The sequence below is a fragment of the Mesoplodon bidens genome, assembly GCF_964165515.1.
Source record: "Mesoplodon bidens genome assembly, chromosome: 3".
Lineage (NCBI taxonomy): Eukaryota > Metazoa > Chordata > Mammalia > Artiodactyla > Ziphiidae > Mesoplodon > Mesoplodon bidens.
Window position 1 is genome coordinate 92,522,880 of NC_138178.1, and position 17,375 is coordinate 92,540,254.

At 37.9% G+C, this 17,375-nt stretch overlaps 1 protein-coding gene across 2 annotated transcripts in view; it reads left to right on the top strand.

The window, feature by feature from the left end:
* UBR1 (ubiquitin protein ligase E3 component n-recognin 1) overlaps positions 1-17,375 on the top strand; it is a 159,926-nt gene that overhangs the window by 121,025 nt on the left and 21,526 nt on the right. For both annotated transcript variants that reach the window (XM_081229400.1, XM_081229401.1), the window contains exons 34-39: positions 2,787-2,880; positions 3,939-4,087; positions 8,713-8,768; positions 10,027-10,123; positions 13,885-13,952; positions 14,943-15,093. In XM_081229400.1, coding sequence (XP_081085526.1) covers positions 2,787-2,880; positions 3,939-4,087; positions 8,713-8,768; positions 10,027-10,123; positions 13,885-13,952; positions 14,943-15,093 — 615 coding nt within the window. The remainder of the gene's footprint in view (positions 1-2,786; positions 2,881-3,938; positions 4,088-8,712; positions 8,769-10,026; positions 10,124-13,884; positions 13,953-14,942; positions 15,094-17,375) is intronic.

Sequence of the window (17,375 nt, forward strand, 5' to 3'; positions counted from 1 at the left end):
ACTACCTAAAGACTCAGAGAAGTAAATAATGGCAGGCAGATTGGGGAGGAAGTAAAAATCTGAGGAATGTTTAGTACAGGCAGTGAGTTTCCTGGGGTTTTTTGTTCCTCCTTTATTTCCCAGTTTTGACCCCAGGGTAGCCTGAGTCACAGAACTATGCAGTGGACATGAACAGTAAAAAATCCAGGAGAGATGCCATCTTTCTGGCCAGAGGACTATAAAAGAAGCCCCTCAGAGCTGGAGAGTGTAAAGGGAATTCTTTTTTTTTTTTCTTTAGCATCTTTATTGGATTATAATTGCTTTACAATGGTGTGTTAGTTTCTGCTTTATAACAAAGTGAATCAGTTATACATATACATATATCCCCATATCTCTTCCTTCTTGCATCTCCCTCCCTCCCACCCTCCCTATCCCACCCCTCTAGGTGGTCACAAAGCACCGAGCTGATCTCCCTGTGCTATGCGGCGGCTTCCCACTAGCTATCAATTTTACATTTGGTAGTGTATATATGTCCATGCCACTTGTGTTTTTTTCCCTCTCTTTTGGCTCTTTTCCAAGGCCAGCTCCAGTCATGGAACTGCACTGCCATGGTGGCCACATAAATATCTAAAATTCCAAGAGAAAACCAGTCTTACTGGCCAAAAGATCTGGGAGAAATGGGACCACTATATAACAAAAACTTCAGGGTGAATCCTCATTATTTTTTTCTTTGCCTCACAGCTTCACCGCAAGGTTAGCCCCAGTCAGCACAGGGGACTAAAACGGAGAGAAATTGGTCATTTTGACCAGAGGAACTGGGAAAAAGGGCCCCTTGGAGCTAGAGAGTATAGGGGGGAATCCCAGAGAGGAGAGAGCTGTAGAAGGGAATCTCCTACTTTTGAGACAAACACAAGTCCTGAGCTCAGCTCCAAGCTGCACGTGTGTGGAACAGGCCCAAAGAAGCATAGCAACAGCTTTGAGACTGAAGCTGCATTAAACCACCACTCAAGTTCCAGACTAAGCCCTGAGTAGTACATATACTGGCAGACCCAAGCAGCATAGCAAAGGCTCTGAAAACTAACATTGGAAACACCACTCACAGGGAGTGAGACAGAACTTGTTGAACCTAATTTGGGTTGGGTTGATTGCCTACTAGAACAACAACAAAAAAGGTACATTTTTCCAGAGAATGTTAATGCAGACCAGTAATGTTCAAATATAATCACAATGTAATATTCAAAGTATCCAAGACACAATCCAGAATTACTGAAGGTACAGAGAACCAGGAGAATCTGACCAACTCTCAAGGAAAAAAACAGTCAACCAACTGCCAATCCTGAGATGTTTTAGTGTTTAACTTTTCAGACAAAAAGTATAAAGCAGCTTTATAATCATGAAACATGAAATAAAGGTGAACACTCATGAAGTGAATGGAAAGATAGGAGTTCTCAGCAGGAAAAAATAGAAACTATAAAAAAGGAACCAAATGGAGATAACAGAATTGAAAAAATGCTGTATGAATTAAAAAATTAACTGAATGGGGGCTTCCCCGGCGGTGCAGTGGTTAAGAACCCGCCTGCCAATGCAGGGGACACGGGTTCGAGCCCTGGTCTGGGGAGATCCCACATGCTACAGAGCAACTAAGCTCGTGAGCCACAACTACTGAAGCCTGCACGCCACAACTACTGAGCCCGTGTACTGCAACTACTGAAGCCCGCACACCTAGAGCCTGTGCTCCCCAACAAGAGAAGCCACCTCAATGAGAAGCCCTCGCACCAGAACGAAGAGTAACCCCCACTTGCAGCAACAAGAGAAAGCCCGCGCATAGCAACGGAAGACCCAGCACAGCCAAAAAATTAATTAATTAATTAATTAAATCTATTAGAAAAAAGAATACAATTTTAACTGAATGGGCTCAGTAGTAGAATGGAGATGGTCAGATAAGAGTCAGTGAATTTGAAATTAGATCAGGGGAAATTACACAATGAAGAATGGACAGAAAAGTGATGCAGAAAAGCGACGCAGTATCCTTAGGGACATATGGAACCTTTTTTTGTTCCCTTTAACCCAACATTTGTGTCATTGAAGTCCTGAAAAGAAAAAGGATGGTACAGAAAAAATATTGAAGAAATAATAGCTGGAAACTTTCCAAACTTGGAGAAAGACTTAAATTTATAGGCTTAAGAAGCTCAGTGAACCTCAAACTTAAAAGCATACCTAGATAGGTCATACCCAAACTGCTGAAAACCAAAGATGAAGAAAAGAATCTCAAGAGCCACCAGAAAAAAACAAGTCATTTCACATACGGGAATAACAATTCTAATTTGATAAGGAAATGGAGCCACAAAGAGGTTTAGTATTTACCCAAGGTCTTAGTAACAGTCACTGGCAGAGCTAGGATTCATACCCAGGCAGCTTGGCTCCAGATCCTTGTTCTTATTCACTAACGCATGCTGCCTTACTAATAGAATACTATGCATTCGCTAGAAATAGAAATATAGAGGGTCAGTTACTGATGTGGAAGACATTTATGATCTATTAGTGAAAAAACAAGATACAGAACAGTACTAGAGATGTTGTCCCTCTTAAAAAAAAATCTACACATGTAACATTTATATGGAGAACAGAAGAATATCACCCTAATGCCATCTGGTTATCTAGGTGGAGAAATTGTGAATGATTATTTATTGCTTAGTAACATTTTCTAAGTTTTCTAAAATGATCATATATAATTTACAAAAGCTAGAAAAGTGTGTGTCAGGCTAAACTCCTGTGATTTTTCTTTCTTTTTCCTTTTAATTTGTAAGGAGAAAAGCCAACAATTCCAGTCTTGTTTGATCAAGGAATGGGTGATTCCACTTTTGAGTTCCATTCTATTCTGAGTTTTGGAGTTCAGTCTTCGTAAGTATCTAAACAAGAGAAGTTTGTAAGTGGTTGTGAAAATAAGAGTGAAGAACAGTTCTTCTTTCCTTCCTTCTTGCTTTATTTGTAAAAATTGTTTTCTTTATCCCATTTTTATCTTGTTGCTTTCTCCCTAGAATTTTATTTGTACTAATAAAATTAAGTGGTTTGAGATATTAGAGTAATATGTATTTAATATGTATTAGGGTGAACCATGCCTATAATTAACTGTTTTTGACCAACAAAAATACTATTTTTATATAGTCCAACCTACAAGAAGAACAGAATTTAAGAGACTTAAGTTAAAATCACATCTGACTTGCTCTGTGACTTCTGAAAAGTCTCAGGTCACTCCAACCCTACCACAATTCATTTTCTTGTTTGTAAGATTGAGACAGTGGTCTCCTAACTTACCTCATAAGGTTAATGGAAAGATATTTATGTGAAGGCACTTTGAAAAATATAATATATCCAAATCATATTACTAGCTAATGAATATTATCTGAGGTACATTTTTCTAGTTGTGATCCTTGTTTACATTTTGTATCCCATTGCTACTGAAAATATTTGTTACTTGCAACAAATAGAAGTTCAGGAAACCGGAAATAATCATTGCCAGTACATGTATTATTATATACACACACAGACATAAACACACCCCTATCAGCACAGAAGTACTTCTTGGTCCCTTATCCATACACTAAAACTTACGTCAGATCTGTTTCCTCTGAGTTTTAATCCTCTCTCCAATCTGTTCCTTAATTTGGACCTGGACCCTTTCTGCTGTGAACATTTACTGCGTCTTTTGTAAGAAGTTATCTGGGTCATTACCGGTTTGTTGGAGACATTTTTCTACCTGTAGGAGTTACAGTTCTGCTTTTCCCATTTTTTCTTAAGGAATAAATCTTCAGCAGCTCTTATCTCTAATTTGACAAAGGGTAGCTTACTTTGTCAAAAGGAGTTAAATTCTTGCTTTGGTACTTAATTGGACTTCTCAGTAGGTAGCCCCTTTTACTAGACCATTATATCAATATAAATTTTTCTTGTTTTATTTTTAGGATGAAATATTCTAATAGCATCAAGGAAATGGTCCTTCTCTTTGCCACAACAATTTATAGAATTGGATTGAAAGTGCCTCCTGATGAAATGGATCCTCGAATCCCCATGATGACCTGGAGCACATGTGCTTTCACTATCCAGGCAATTGGTAAAGCCTATAAGAGAACTAGTTTGGAGCTTTATAGAAACAGAATTAACATTGATTGACCAAAAGTTATTCCTTTTTTTCCCTGATGGCTTGGAATACTTTGACTTGTTTAAGGACTCATGGTATATCAGTAGATTAGGTGACATGATGCCATTTAGCCTTAGAATATTTTGTATTAATCTCTTTTAACTACAAAAATGGGCATATAAACTAAAAATACTTGAAAGGGACAGCATGAAGCAAGCTATATTCGAAATATTCGAAATATATATTATTCAAAATAATATATAATATATATATATAATATATGTAATATAATATTACAACACTGGAAGATCAGAGAAAAACAAAGGAAGAAGAATCAACCCAGAAATGTCCAGTATTTTTATTTCTTTTACACTTTACACTTTGAGATAAAAAGAAAGGTAAACCAAAGTCATCTAAAAAATTACCAGGAGGGCTTCCCTGGTGGCGCAGTGGTTGAGAGTCCGCCTGCTGATGCAGGTGACACGGATTCGTACCCCGGTCTGGGAAGATCCCACGTGCTGCGGAGCGGCTGGGCCCGTGAGCCTTGGCCGCTAAGCCTGAGCGTCCGGAGCCTGTGCTCCGCAACGGGAGAGGCCACAACAGAGAGAGGCCCGCGTACCGCAAAAAAAAAAAAAAAAAAAAAAAAAAAATTATCAGGAAAGAGAAAGGAAGACTGAGGTGGTCAGGAGAGACAGATTAGCAGCAAGAAACCTACCAAGTCTGAAGGGAAGCCCACTGTCAAGTTCTCTGCCATGTTGAAAGCTTCTTAGAGAAGAGTGTAGCTATCAAATCAACATGTTGTGCACCAGTGGTCCCCAACCTTTTTGGCACCAGGGACCAGTTTCATGGAAGACAGTTCTTCTGCGTGCCGGTGGCGGGGGGTGGGAGAGTGGTTCAGGTGGTAATGCAGGCAATGGGGAGCGGCAGATGAAGCTTCGCTCACTCGCTGCTCACCTCCTGCCGTGCGGCCCGGTTCCTACCAGGCCACTGACCAATATCGGTCCGCAACCTGGGGGTTGGGGACCCCTGTTGTACACCTTAAACTTACACAGTGTTATATATCTCATTAAAGCCGGGGATAGTGAAGCAGTGAAGAATTGCTTAGATTTTTAAATTAGTGTATTTGCTCATGACAGTCACAAGATAGAGTACTACATGAAAAAGAGTTAAGAACTGTATTTCTTTCATGTCATCTTTATCCAAGCCAGTTTCAGACTCATTTTCCAGTTTTTCTGGTAGTTGTTTTTAATGGTTCTACCACATTTTCTTCATTTAAATATAGTTTTGTAATAAGACACTATTTCATGATTTGAAGTAACTAGCATGAAGCCGCTTTTTTTTTTTTTTTTTTTTTTTTTTTTGCGGTACGCGGGCCTCTCACTGTTGTGGCCTCTCCCGTTGTGGAGCACAGGCTCCGGACGCGCAGGCTCAGCGGCCATGGCTCACAGGCCCAGCCGCTCCATGGCATGTGGGATCCTCCCAGACCGGGGCACGAACCTGTGTCCCCTGCATCGACAGGCGGACTCTCAACCACTGCGCCACCAGGGAAGCCTGCCGCTTCTTTTTTTAAAATAAATTAATTTATTTACATTTTATTTTTGGCTGTGTTGGGTCTTCGTTGCTGCGCACAGGCTTTCTCTAGTTGCAGCGAGTGGGTGCTACTCTTCGTTGTGGTGCACGGGCTTCTCATTGCAGTGGCTTCTCGTTGTGGAACATGGGCTCTAGGTGTGCGGGCTTCAGTAGTTGTGGCTCGTGGACTCTAGAGCGCAGGCTCAGTAGTTGTGGCGCATGGACTTAGTTGCTCTGCAGCATGTAGGATCTACCAGGGCTCGAACCCATGTCCCTTGCATTGGCAGGCAGATTCTTAACCACTGCGCCACCAGGGAAGTCCAAAGCCACTTATTTCACAGAGCTTTCCTGGATATCAGCATCAGTCTCTGTGAACCGATTTTAGAAGTTATTTCCAAACCTGTCAAACTTAAATTGTGGGTAAAAAATAAATACACAGGTTTATATTTACTATGATTAAATAAAATGAGAAAAGGAAAAGATGAGGTTTAAATAGAATCTGAACAATATGGTATGAAATGTAAAGCATTCTTTTGGAGTCATGGTCTACTAAATATCTTCAGATTTCCAATGAAGGTACTTTTACACTTTACTAATTTGGGAACACAAGCATTAGGAATTGGAAATTTATGTTTAGGCATTGAACATTTTAAAAAGTGACAGTTTTGTTATAGAGTAGATGAGAAATTCATTGGAGAATAGGACTGAATCTTCGTATGTGTTTCTGTAACATAGTAATTCGAATCTATTTGATTAATAGAGTGTTATATAGTTTTCACTCTAGGGCTTTTTCCACGCAGTGGATATAATGCTGTACTTTATTCCGACTACATAAACAGCTAACTTATCTCACTCCCTGTGGGTGTGGAGAGACATATACAGGATGTACAGTTATGAAAAATAGTTGAGGAATCAAAACAGAGGGTCTGACAAAGAGAATGGAAGAAGACAAATATTGTCAATCAGTCACTTTGTGAATAACATATCTATGCCACATAACAAGAGGGAGCCCTTCTGAGATAAAGGCACTAATCTCTGAAGAATTTAGTACTTCCTCACTCAGATTATTTAACAAAACTTCTTCCCAAGCAATACCCAGGAAATAAAGTTTTGTTTAATGACTAATTCCAAAGTCCATAAAATGTCAGTTCAGGAATTGTTTCAAAACCAATAGGGCTTTCCCTGGTGGCGCAGTGGTTGAGAATCTGCCTGCCAATGCAAGGGACACGGGTTTGAGCCCTGGTCTGGGAAGATCCCACATGCCGCTGAGCAACTAGGCCCGTGAGCCACAATTACTGAGCCTGCGTGTCTGGAGCCTGTGCTCCGCAACAAGAGAGGCCACGATAGTGAGAGGCCTGCACCCCGCGATGAAGAGTGGCCCCCGCTTGCCACAACTAGAGAAAGCCCTCGCACAGAAACGAAGACCCAACACAGCCATAAATAAATAAATAAATTAATTAATTTAAAAAAAACCCAATAGGGTGGTTATATGATCCACACATCCTCCAAATTTTAAAAATGTATGTATAAATCATGTGATATTCATTTTAATATAAAATTTACAAATATAAAATCAGTACTGAACTGAAAAGATATATTAATAGGTTTTAGACTTGCTCAAGTGACTTTTGTAACACAATATATAATATTCAGTTAAACATCTGGTATCTAATGGTAAAAAAAAACTACCAGAAAATTGAGGTTACGTTTAGAATTAAACATGGTGATACTTGATTTAGTTAATACTGACCTTTTAACTATCGCATTTAGTGTTTAATGGTGTCTAGATCAGCCAAAATTTTGTCCATTTTTAGCCAGTTCTGTTTTTCCATTTTTTCTGCTTTCTTCAAAGCTAGAATAAGAAAAAATACATGATAAAAAAAATGCAAAAAGAAAATAGGAAATAAGCCTTCCACTCTCACAGATGTGTTTGCTGCCAAGGATCAGTGAAAATAAGAATAATTTAGTAATAAATACCCTAGCCAACAAGGCAAAATATATTTCTGAACCCATGCTTTTTTGGTATTTTCATTTTCATCTTTTTATCATATAAATCTAATTGTTTTTTAATAGTACCTAAAAGAGCAATAAGGTTACTTACATCTGTCTTATGTATTATTTTTTAACAAAATAGGTGTTAGTATATTTTTTAAATTACTTATTTAAAACATTTTTGCAGAGAAGGACAAATACTGTATGTTTTTATTTATATGTGCTATCTAAAATATAAAACAAATGAACAAATATAGCAAACAGACTCACAGATACAAAGGACAAACGAGTGGTTACCAGAGGGGAGAGGGGTAGGGGTAGGGGCAAAATAGGTGAAGGAGATTAAGAGGTACAAACTACTAGGTACAAAATAAATGTTACAAGGAAGTAATACAAAGCACAGGAATATAGTCAGTATTTTATAATAACTTTGTATGGAGTATAATCTGTAAAAATATCAAATTACTATACACCTGAACTTAATATAATATTGTAAGTCAACTATACTTCAATTAAAGAAAAAAATTTTTTTGCGTAGAAATTTTTTTTTAAAGGAGGATAAATGAACCAGAATGCTTTGTTTTTCCCAGGTATTCTTTATTGATTGCTGCAGGGACTTTATTATTTGTAGTAGCTATTTGTGAATGATCTACATTTGCCTCTGTAGTATTCTCTCACTCAAAAGTTTGGAAATTTGAGGGACTTCCCTGGTGGTCCAGTGGTTAAGACTCCGTGCTCCCAATGCAGGGGGCCCGGGTTTGACCTGGTGCCGCATGCCACAACTAAAAGAGCCCACATGCAGCAAAGAAGATCCCGTGTGCCGCAACTAAGACTCGGCGCAGTGAAATAAAAAAATATTTTTTTAAATTTGGGGGGGGAATTTTGGCATAGACTTAAACATGAAATTTTGAAGGGGAAAAGTGCAAAGCATCTGGTCAAAAATAAGATTAGTTAAAGAACATCTGATAGACAGAAACCAAGTATACAGTTGTAGCAGTATTCAGAATTTATCATTTTTGTTTTTCTTACTCTTTGAGAAAACCTCTTGGGAGATGAAGGAAAACCTTTGTTTGGAGCACTTCAAAATAGACAGGTATGTGTATTCCAACAGGGTACGTGTAACTCATGGTATGCTTGTTTAGGGAGTCCACAGTAAATTTATCATTTAAAAAAATCTTTATTCACTCCTTTTTCTGTAAAAGTTAGCAGAATTCTGTTAAAAAAAAAAAGCTACTTCAGTCTCATAGGAGACTGAAAGGCCAACATTATACACTATGGAGAGTTTTCTCAATCTTGGTGGTTAAATGTAATTCACAGAAAGATTTCTGATACTTGGTTACTTTTTATCCCTTTCTCTGTTTATTTCCAAATCAGAACCCTAGCGTCTCCTGCATTTTTCCTTGTCACTAATTTTGCACCATCATGTAATATTAGGTATTAATGCTGGCTTAGCTCTAGATAACTCATCATACTGAATTCAAGAATAAAACTAAACCATGACTCCTTAATGGGCAGATCCTGACTCTATAACTATACTCCTGCCTCAGGCCCAAGCCTCATAACATTGGGGACCCTGAAAAATGGTACTTAAGAAATGTGCTCAGGGGCTTCCCTGGTGGCGCAGTGGTTGAGAGTCTGCCTGCCGATGCAGGGGACATGGGTTTGTGCCCCGGTCCGGGAAGATTCCACATGCCGCAGAGCGGCTGGGCCCGTGAGCCATGGCCGCTGAGCCTGCGCGTCCGGAGCCTGTGCTCCGCAATGGGAGAGGCCACAACAGTGAGAGGCCCGTGTACTGAAAAAAAAAAAAAGAAAGAAATGTGCTCAGTAGCCCTGTGAAAACAAACTGGGCAACAGGATTCCCTAGACCACCTACCTCCTAGCCATTTCTCTCTTATTATCTGATAGCTGACACAGGGGACTTGGAGTCCACGATGTGCTTCCCTATAGTTCCCATCCTTCCATCTGGGAAGCAGAAGATCTGTTCCCTGAATTCAGTGATTTTCTGCCATCATTTTAGAATTTCTATAAATATGTTTATTTACACAGGCCTCAATAGAATAATTTAGGCCAGACATTTAAGAGAATGACTCTGGGAGAAATGAGTACTTAAATGAGAATTGAGGTGATTATATCTTTAATAGCTCTTTGTCATGGGAAAATCTATTAAAAAAATTCGGTGAAGTCATAAAACTTTTTAGAAGTATTAAAAATATTGTAACTAAATTTGCAAGAATGTAAAGTATATAGTAAGTCTGCACTAATTCTTGTAGACTGGGATTGGTTTTTACATTGAATGACTTAGGTCTTTTATCTTCCCTTATCTTTTTATCTTCCCCTCTCTTAAAATCTAGCATAATGGTCTGAAAGCATTAATGCAGTTTGCCATTGCACAAAGGATTACCTGTTCTCAGGTCCTGATACAGAAACATCTGATTCGTCTTCTGTCAGGTAGAGTCTTCTCTGAATTATTATTATTATGTTATTTATGTGTCTTTTCCCATTGCATTTCTGACAGTGTATTTTATTAGGAAACAACACACTGCACTAATTTTGGATACTCATTGCCACAGCCTTACAAAAGAAAAAACAAAAAGAAAACAGAACACATGGCTTCCCCTTTAATACCTGCAATCTTATTTTTAAAACCAAGTGTTTTCAAATGTTGCCAACGTGTATCGGTTATACCCACCTAGGGGCTTTTTTGAACCAACATCCACAATCACTAACATCTTGTATCTCAGTCTGGTTAGAAAAGGGAGCAGTGATGTGGCTAGATCATTTAAAAAGATGTTTAGTTTTGCTGGTGTGTATCAAAGTCATATAAAAATAATAGAAGTGCTAAGTGTGGTAATCTCAGACTGTAGGTCCATGCATGCCCTTTTCTTTGAGAGACAGGCTATAACAGCTGAGTTGGGGTTTTTTTTTTTAGATTTTAACAAGCTAGAAATTAAGCCCATATGGTACTCAATATAAAAACAAAAAGAGGGATTAGAGGATATACAGTAGTAGAATGATTTGGCTTTCATTTTGGTTGTCTGCATTTCCATTTAGGTATTTGTACTACAGGAGCTCCTTTGCATCTAAATAGGTCAGGCTTAAAAAAGACTGTTTTTATAGTCTTTTTATTCGTAAACTCAATATGTCACAGGTAAAGAGGTTTAAGCTTGCACTTCCTAGGTATGTTTCTACCAAATAAGAGAGTCATTGAGTCTTTTTAAGCTTTAAAGCCAGGCATAGTGTTTTTCTAGCTGATCTAACAGGCTTTATTCCCCAAAATTGACCAGTTACTTTACCTTGAAAGTCTGTTGAAACAGGTCGCCTTCCTCCTTGTTGATTCCCACAGGCTTCTTAGGGAGCTCATCCTGGGCAGCTTTCTGTCACTCTAATGACATGGGGGTTCCATGGCTCCATCCAAATCTGCCACCTAAATTTCATTAGAACTTTTACCATGCCAAGTTTTATGTCTTCAAGTTAATTTCCAGCTATCTCCTGAATTAATCTTATGCTAATAGGAATCTAATATTAATGCTGTTCCCTAGCTACACACTTAAATTTTTTCTGTTTTTTCATTTACTTTTTCTCTTATTGGTCAGTTGCACAGGCCCAGAATTTTGCACGTGTTACACGTGCTTCTTGTTCTTAGGACCTCTTACTATTGTTAACAGTTTATCCTATTTGCACAGTAATATTTTGGTTTTGTTTTTTTAATTTTTTGGTATCTCTTTTCATTTCAGTTATAATTTGGATACCTTGTTTTACCAGCACTTCCAAATAGTTTCCCTGCTTTTAAAAATTCATTACACGTTATGGGATTTATAATGTTTAAAACACCTCAAAATAAGCACCAAACAAGGAGACTATTTAACATCATGACAGATAGCAGAAACTGAAATAATAGTGCATAATCTCTAATTGGCAGTAACTAATGGAATTGTTGTGCTTTTGCTCTGTAATGTAGCTTTGTGCCTTTATGTAAAAGTTTGGTATGTGAAAATTTATTAGCAGGAACATCTTTATTTGCAAGGTGTTAGGGCTATAAACTCTGTATAGAGGTATAAGATATGGTCCCTGCCATTTGTAAGGCTTATGATTAAATTAAAGAAGCAGAACCTCTGTGAAAACTCACATTATAATGTAGCCAAATGCCAGATGTATGGTAAGAATACATGCTTCAAGAATTGAGACAGGAAGGAATCACTGTGGGACTCTGCTCTTTTTTTTCTCAAACAGGGTCCATAAAGATAAGTTGAGAGGAACAGAGACAGCATTCTAAGCCCAGGGCACAATTTAAACAGAGATTGAGGAGGTAGGAAAGCATGTGATATGTTCAACTTAGGCAAGTTTGATAGGAGTAGTGGCACCTATAAATAGATAGAGAAGCATGAAGTTGTTTTGATAAAAATAGAGGATCTTAAATGCCCCAATGAGAAGTTTGAGCTTTATTCTTCAGGTTATTGGGAATTTTTGAAACATTTTGAGCAATAATATTCTAAAGTTAATTTGGTACTGTATAGGTTGGATTGGAAAAAGGAAAAATTAAAGGTAACATGCATCTGCATGTAGTAGCATAAACTAGGGAGGGAATTGTGATGGGTAGAGGCAAGATTTTGAATTAAAATGAGTAACTAGATTATTGAGAGAAATAGGGAAGTCCAGAAAGTCCACAATAGACAGCTGTTTTGTGTGAAAGGTGATGAATAATGTTGTAACATGTTGATTCTGCAGTAGCAACAGGGCATACAATGCTCACTGCCATGTATGTGCCAGGCATTGTACAAGGATCTTTTTATATAATCATGTCTTCAAACTGCCATTCTTCAAGGAAATTATCATTTTCCTGATTTACAGATGAAGAAACTGAGGCACAGAGAAGTTATGTGACTTGACCGAGGTCATAAAAAGAGGCAGAACTAATATTTGAATCCAAGCCTGACCATAAAACCTATGCTCTTCCTGCTATATCACATAAGTTTTGCTGAGATATTTAATTTAGCATAAATGGAATATTTATTTATTTATTTATAGCTATTTAGCTATTAACATAGCTAGTTAATGGCAGAGCCCTGTTGTCACTTTGTTTTTTAAAGCCAATATTAATAGCGTTTATCGATTACTGTATGCCAAGCTCAGGATAAGTACTTTTAATGCACATGTTAACGAACCTCTCAACAATCTTGTATACACTGTAGACTTAGAGAAGTCAGGTACCTTGCTTATGACAAATAGTCGCAGGAAGTACTGCATCCCATTTCTGTCTGACTCCAAAGCCCATGCTCTTAACTTTTATGGTTTTGTTCAGAATCTTGGATTTGGGGTTAAGAAATTCACCTAGTCTGAATTTTAAACAAATAATAGCTTTATTGAAATAAATTAATTCCCTCATTTTTATATATACAAAACCCTTACTGTTGTTTTGAATTCTTGATTTCACCTCTTTGTCACTCTTTCTCTGACTTCCAAATTTAGAGACTGATCAAATCAGAAAGACAAAGTTTTTGAGCTGTCTGCATTTCCTTCCGTTCATCAGCCCATACAAACCAGAGGATCATCTCCATACTCCTTTCATTTACAGTGCTTTTCATGCTCTCCCTGCTCCAAACCCCAAATTTGTTCATGTATTTTATGTATCACAGAACATTTAGAAATGCGTAGTTAGGGGGGAAAAAGTGGTAGGGAACATTGTATAATAGGAATTCTCGGCTTCCCTGGTGGCGCGGTGGTTGGGAGTCTGCCTGCCGATGCGGGGGGCGTGGGTTCATGCCCCGGTCCAGGAGGATCCTGCGTGCCGTGGAGCGGCTGGGCCCGTGAGCCGTGGCCGCTGGGCCTACGCGTCCGGAGCCTGTGCTCCGCAACGGGAGAGGCCACAGCAGTGAGAGGCCCGCGTACTGAAAAAAACAAAGGAATTCTTTTTCATTCAGCAAATACTTATCGAGCAATTTTTTACTTCAGTCATCCTAGTTTATTTACCCTTTGCCCCTGTATCTTATATTTCAACCATTAAATTGCATCCAGGGCTTGTGAGAGCCTTTTCTCAGTTTAGTTTATCTTTAATTATAGTTCCCATATCATAAAGGTGTGATATACCAGTTTATCAGTTTCAGTATTATAACCCTGTTAAATTTTTGTTTTAGAAGTTTATATCTTGCATTATATTTAACTACATTGCTATATGACTGACTGAATTACATTAAGGTTTTTTTGTTTTTTAGTTGTTCTTCCTAACCTAAAATCAGAAGCTACACCTTGCCTTCTATCTGTAGATCTATTTCATGTTTTGGTAAGTGTTCAGTAAATTTTTTTTTAAGTCACTCAAGCTTAGAATTTTGTGTGTCTTCCTCATTGAAATTTATGCTCTTTGTTCAAGATTATAAATTATCAGTGTTCAAAGTTTAGTCTCTTTTGTCCATTCCCTTTACAAATAGATACAGATTTGACTGAGACCATGAAAATCACTTTAAAAATGAAACCACATTTACTCTTTACTTTGTAATAGGTCTTATTCCAGTTGATTATATTTAGTTAGTGTCTATACAAGCAAACTTTTTCTAATAATGTATTTTCCCCCTTCCTCTTTTTCTCGTCTTGTTTACATTCTAAGCAGTGAATGATGGGGTGAGCTGTCTTAAAATCATTAATTATTGTGATAGGGACCAGGCCATGGGTGCATCCAGGCTTCCCCCAAAACACCAATGGTTGGGTGGCAACTGTTTTGTGAGTTTCTTGCACAGTTTTTCCATCCCTGTGAAGATTCCATTCCTTCAAAGCGAGTTCTCTAGAGAGAGCCATGGTGAAGTTGGGAGCATGGAGTTTGTGGATGCAAGGTTAGCCAGTATCCTCTACCTAGTGGTTGTCTCCCTATCTTTTGGAATCTCTTGGGGGAACCTTGAAAAGAATGCTGGTAAATGGGCCCTACCACCTGAGATTATGATTTGATTGGACTGGTGTGGGGCCTGTGTATCAGTGTTATTTTAAGAGCTCCCCAAGGATTGTAATGTTGAATCTTCTAAAACCGCAGGGTTGAGACCACTACCTAGAACTAGAATAAGTAGACCCAGCAAAGGGTTAAATCTGTTTGGTGATGACATTTGTCCTCTATTTATGGTATATTATATTGTAAAATATCTTGTTAAATAATTAGGAAAAATATGGTGGTTATTAAAAAACACACACAAACAGTGCAGGATCTGGTGTTCTTTACATTTAGTTATGAGATTAACTTGTGTTGGTCTTTGTTGTTACCCATGTTGATGTCCCTTTTCTCTCATAGGTGGGTACTGTGTTAGCATTCCCATCCTTGTATTGGGATGATGCTGTTGATCTGCAGCCTTCATCAATTAGTTCTTCCTATAACCACCTTTATCTCTTCCATTTGATCACCATGGCACACATGCTTCAGATACTTCTTACCACAGACACAGGTAAAGCACCCATCAGTTGTTAACTGTAAATAACATTTGCCCATGATTTATTGGCAAAATAAATTATGCTTGTGATTAATCATTTTATATATTTCTAAGTTCTGTATTATGTCTCTTATTGAAGGACTGTTCATTTGTTTCTTTACGGATGCTGTTTAAACGGAAAGGTTAGAAGAACTGTGACAGGAATAATTAGCTCAACCACTTGATTCTCTAACTTGCAGCTGCTCTCTAGGTATACAGGGAGACCATTTGCATCTGCTTTTCCTTTTTTTTTTTTTTTTTTTCAAATTCCCCAATCTCAAGGTTAAGGATTAGTCTCTCCAGTGTTTGTCCCTACCTAAATACTTTCAGCCTTTTGATAAGCCTGTCTATGAAACATTCTTGATTCCTCCAGCTAGAATGATAGTACTTTGTTCATTTTATAGCATTTATCACATAGTGTCTTATTTTATAGTTATATCTTACTGTTGTTCCACTCCTTTCCCTGCTTCTCCTTTCTCCCTGCTCCTCCATGCCTACTGTTTCTTTAATAGGGAACATTCAAATTTCAAAATCTTCCGTCATAAGCTTCAAGTGTCTAGCAACTTTTGTTATACCCAGTAAGAACTCAATAAATATTTTTTGGATGAATGTTCATTTGAGGATACATGAGTAATATCATGGAATTGTGGTATAGTTGTCCCTTTAGACTCTGCTCTTAATAGAAAGCAAAGTTGGGTTTTGAGTATCAGTGATCAATAAAGGCTACTGAAAGTTCAAATAATTTAGAGGACAGATAATTAAAGTGACCTTAGAACAGTATCTAGCAAAATTACATATGCATTACTTTTGACCCACCAATCCCACTTCTAGGAATCTACCCCAAAGCTCTACTGGCAAAAATATGAAAGGAAATAAGCACAGATTATTCATTGTGGCATTATTTGGAATAGCAAAAAACTGGGAGATTGGTTGAATGACCTATGGTATATCCATATAATGGAATGCTGTGCAGCTATAAAACGGAATGAACAAGATCTATTGAAGAAGTGATCTCCAGGATATATTATTAAGTGAAAAAAGTAGGGTACAGAACACTAGTTTTAGTATATACCTTTGTGTGAGGTATTTTATGTGTATTCATGCGTATACATTCTTACATATACTCATACTTGCTTATTTTTTTAATAAATGAAGCAACAGAAGTATAAACCGAAAACTAAAAAGAGTTGCCTCTAGGACAAAGTAAAGAGTACAATACTTTGAGCAAAGACTCTTGTGTATGTCTTTTTAATGTAGTTGATTTTAGAACTCTAATATACTTAATTTAAAAAAATCTGGTGAAAATAATTTTTTGACAATTGAAAACAACAAATGAACCTAACAAGTGTATCAAGAAAATTATTGCTTAAGTGATTTTAAAAAACAGTATTTCAACTGTACTTCCCTAGTAGGATATATTCTGATAATGGAAGAACTACAAAAAAAAAATCTTAAATTGAGCTCAGTTAGTGGTATCACTAGTACTAATATTGTTATTTTGAAATTATTTTAGGCAGTTTTTAAACCAAATAAGTGATTGTGTTAATGTCATTGGGAACCAAAATTTCAATATAAGAAGGAAGACACACAAGAATAAATTCAGAAAAGTTAAGTAAAAAATGAATAATCTCCCGGTCAGAATCCCTGCAAGTTATTTTTTGGGTATCAACAGACTGATTGTAAGTTTATATGGAGAGGCAGAAGACTCAGAATAGCCAACTCAGTATTGAAGGAGAAGAACAAAGTCAGAGGACTGATACTACTTGACTTTAAGATTTACTGTAAAACTACAGGAATCAAGACAGTGTGGTACTGGTGAAAGAACAGACCAATGAATCAATGGAACGAAACAGAGAACCCCCAAATAGACCCACATAAATATAGTCAATTGATCTTTGACGAAGGAGCAAAGACAAATGGAGGAAAGATAATCTTTTCAACAAATGGTGCTGGAACAACTGGATATCCACATGCAAGACACAGACACAGATCTTACACCTTTCCCAAAAATTAACTAAAAATGGATTATAGACCTAAGTGTAAAAATACAGCGGGCTTCCCTGGTGGCGCAGTGGTTGGGGGTCCGCCTGCCGATGCAGGGGATGCGGGTTCATGCCCCGGTCCGGGGGGATCCCACATGCCGTGGAGTGGCTGGGCCCGTGAGCCATGGCCGCTGAGCCTGTGCATCTGGAGCCTGTGCTCCGCAATGGGAGAGGCCACAACAGTGAGAGGCCCGCGTACCACAAAAAAAAAAAAAA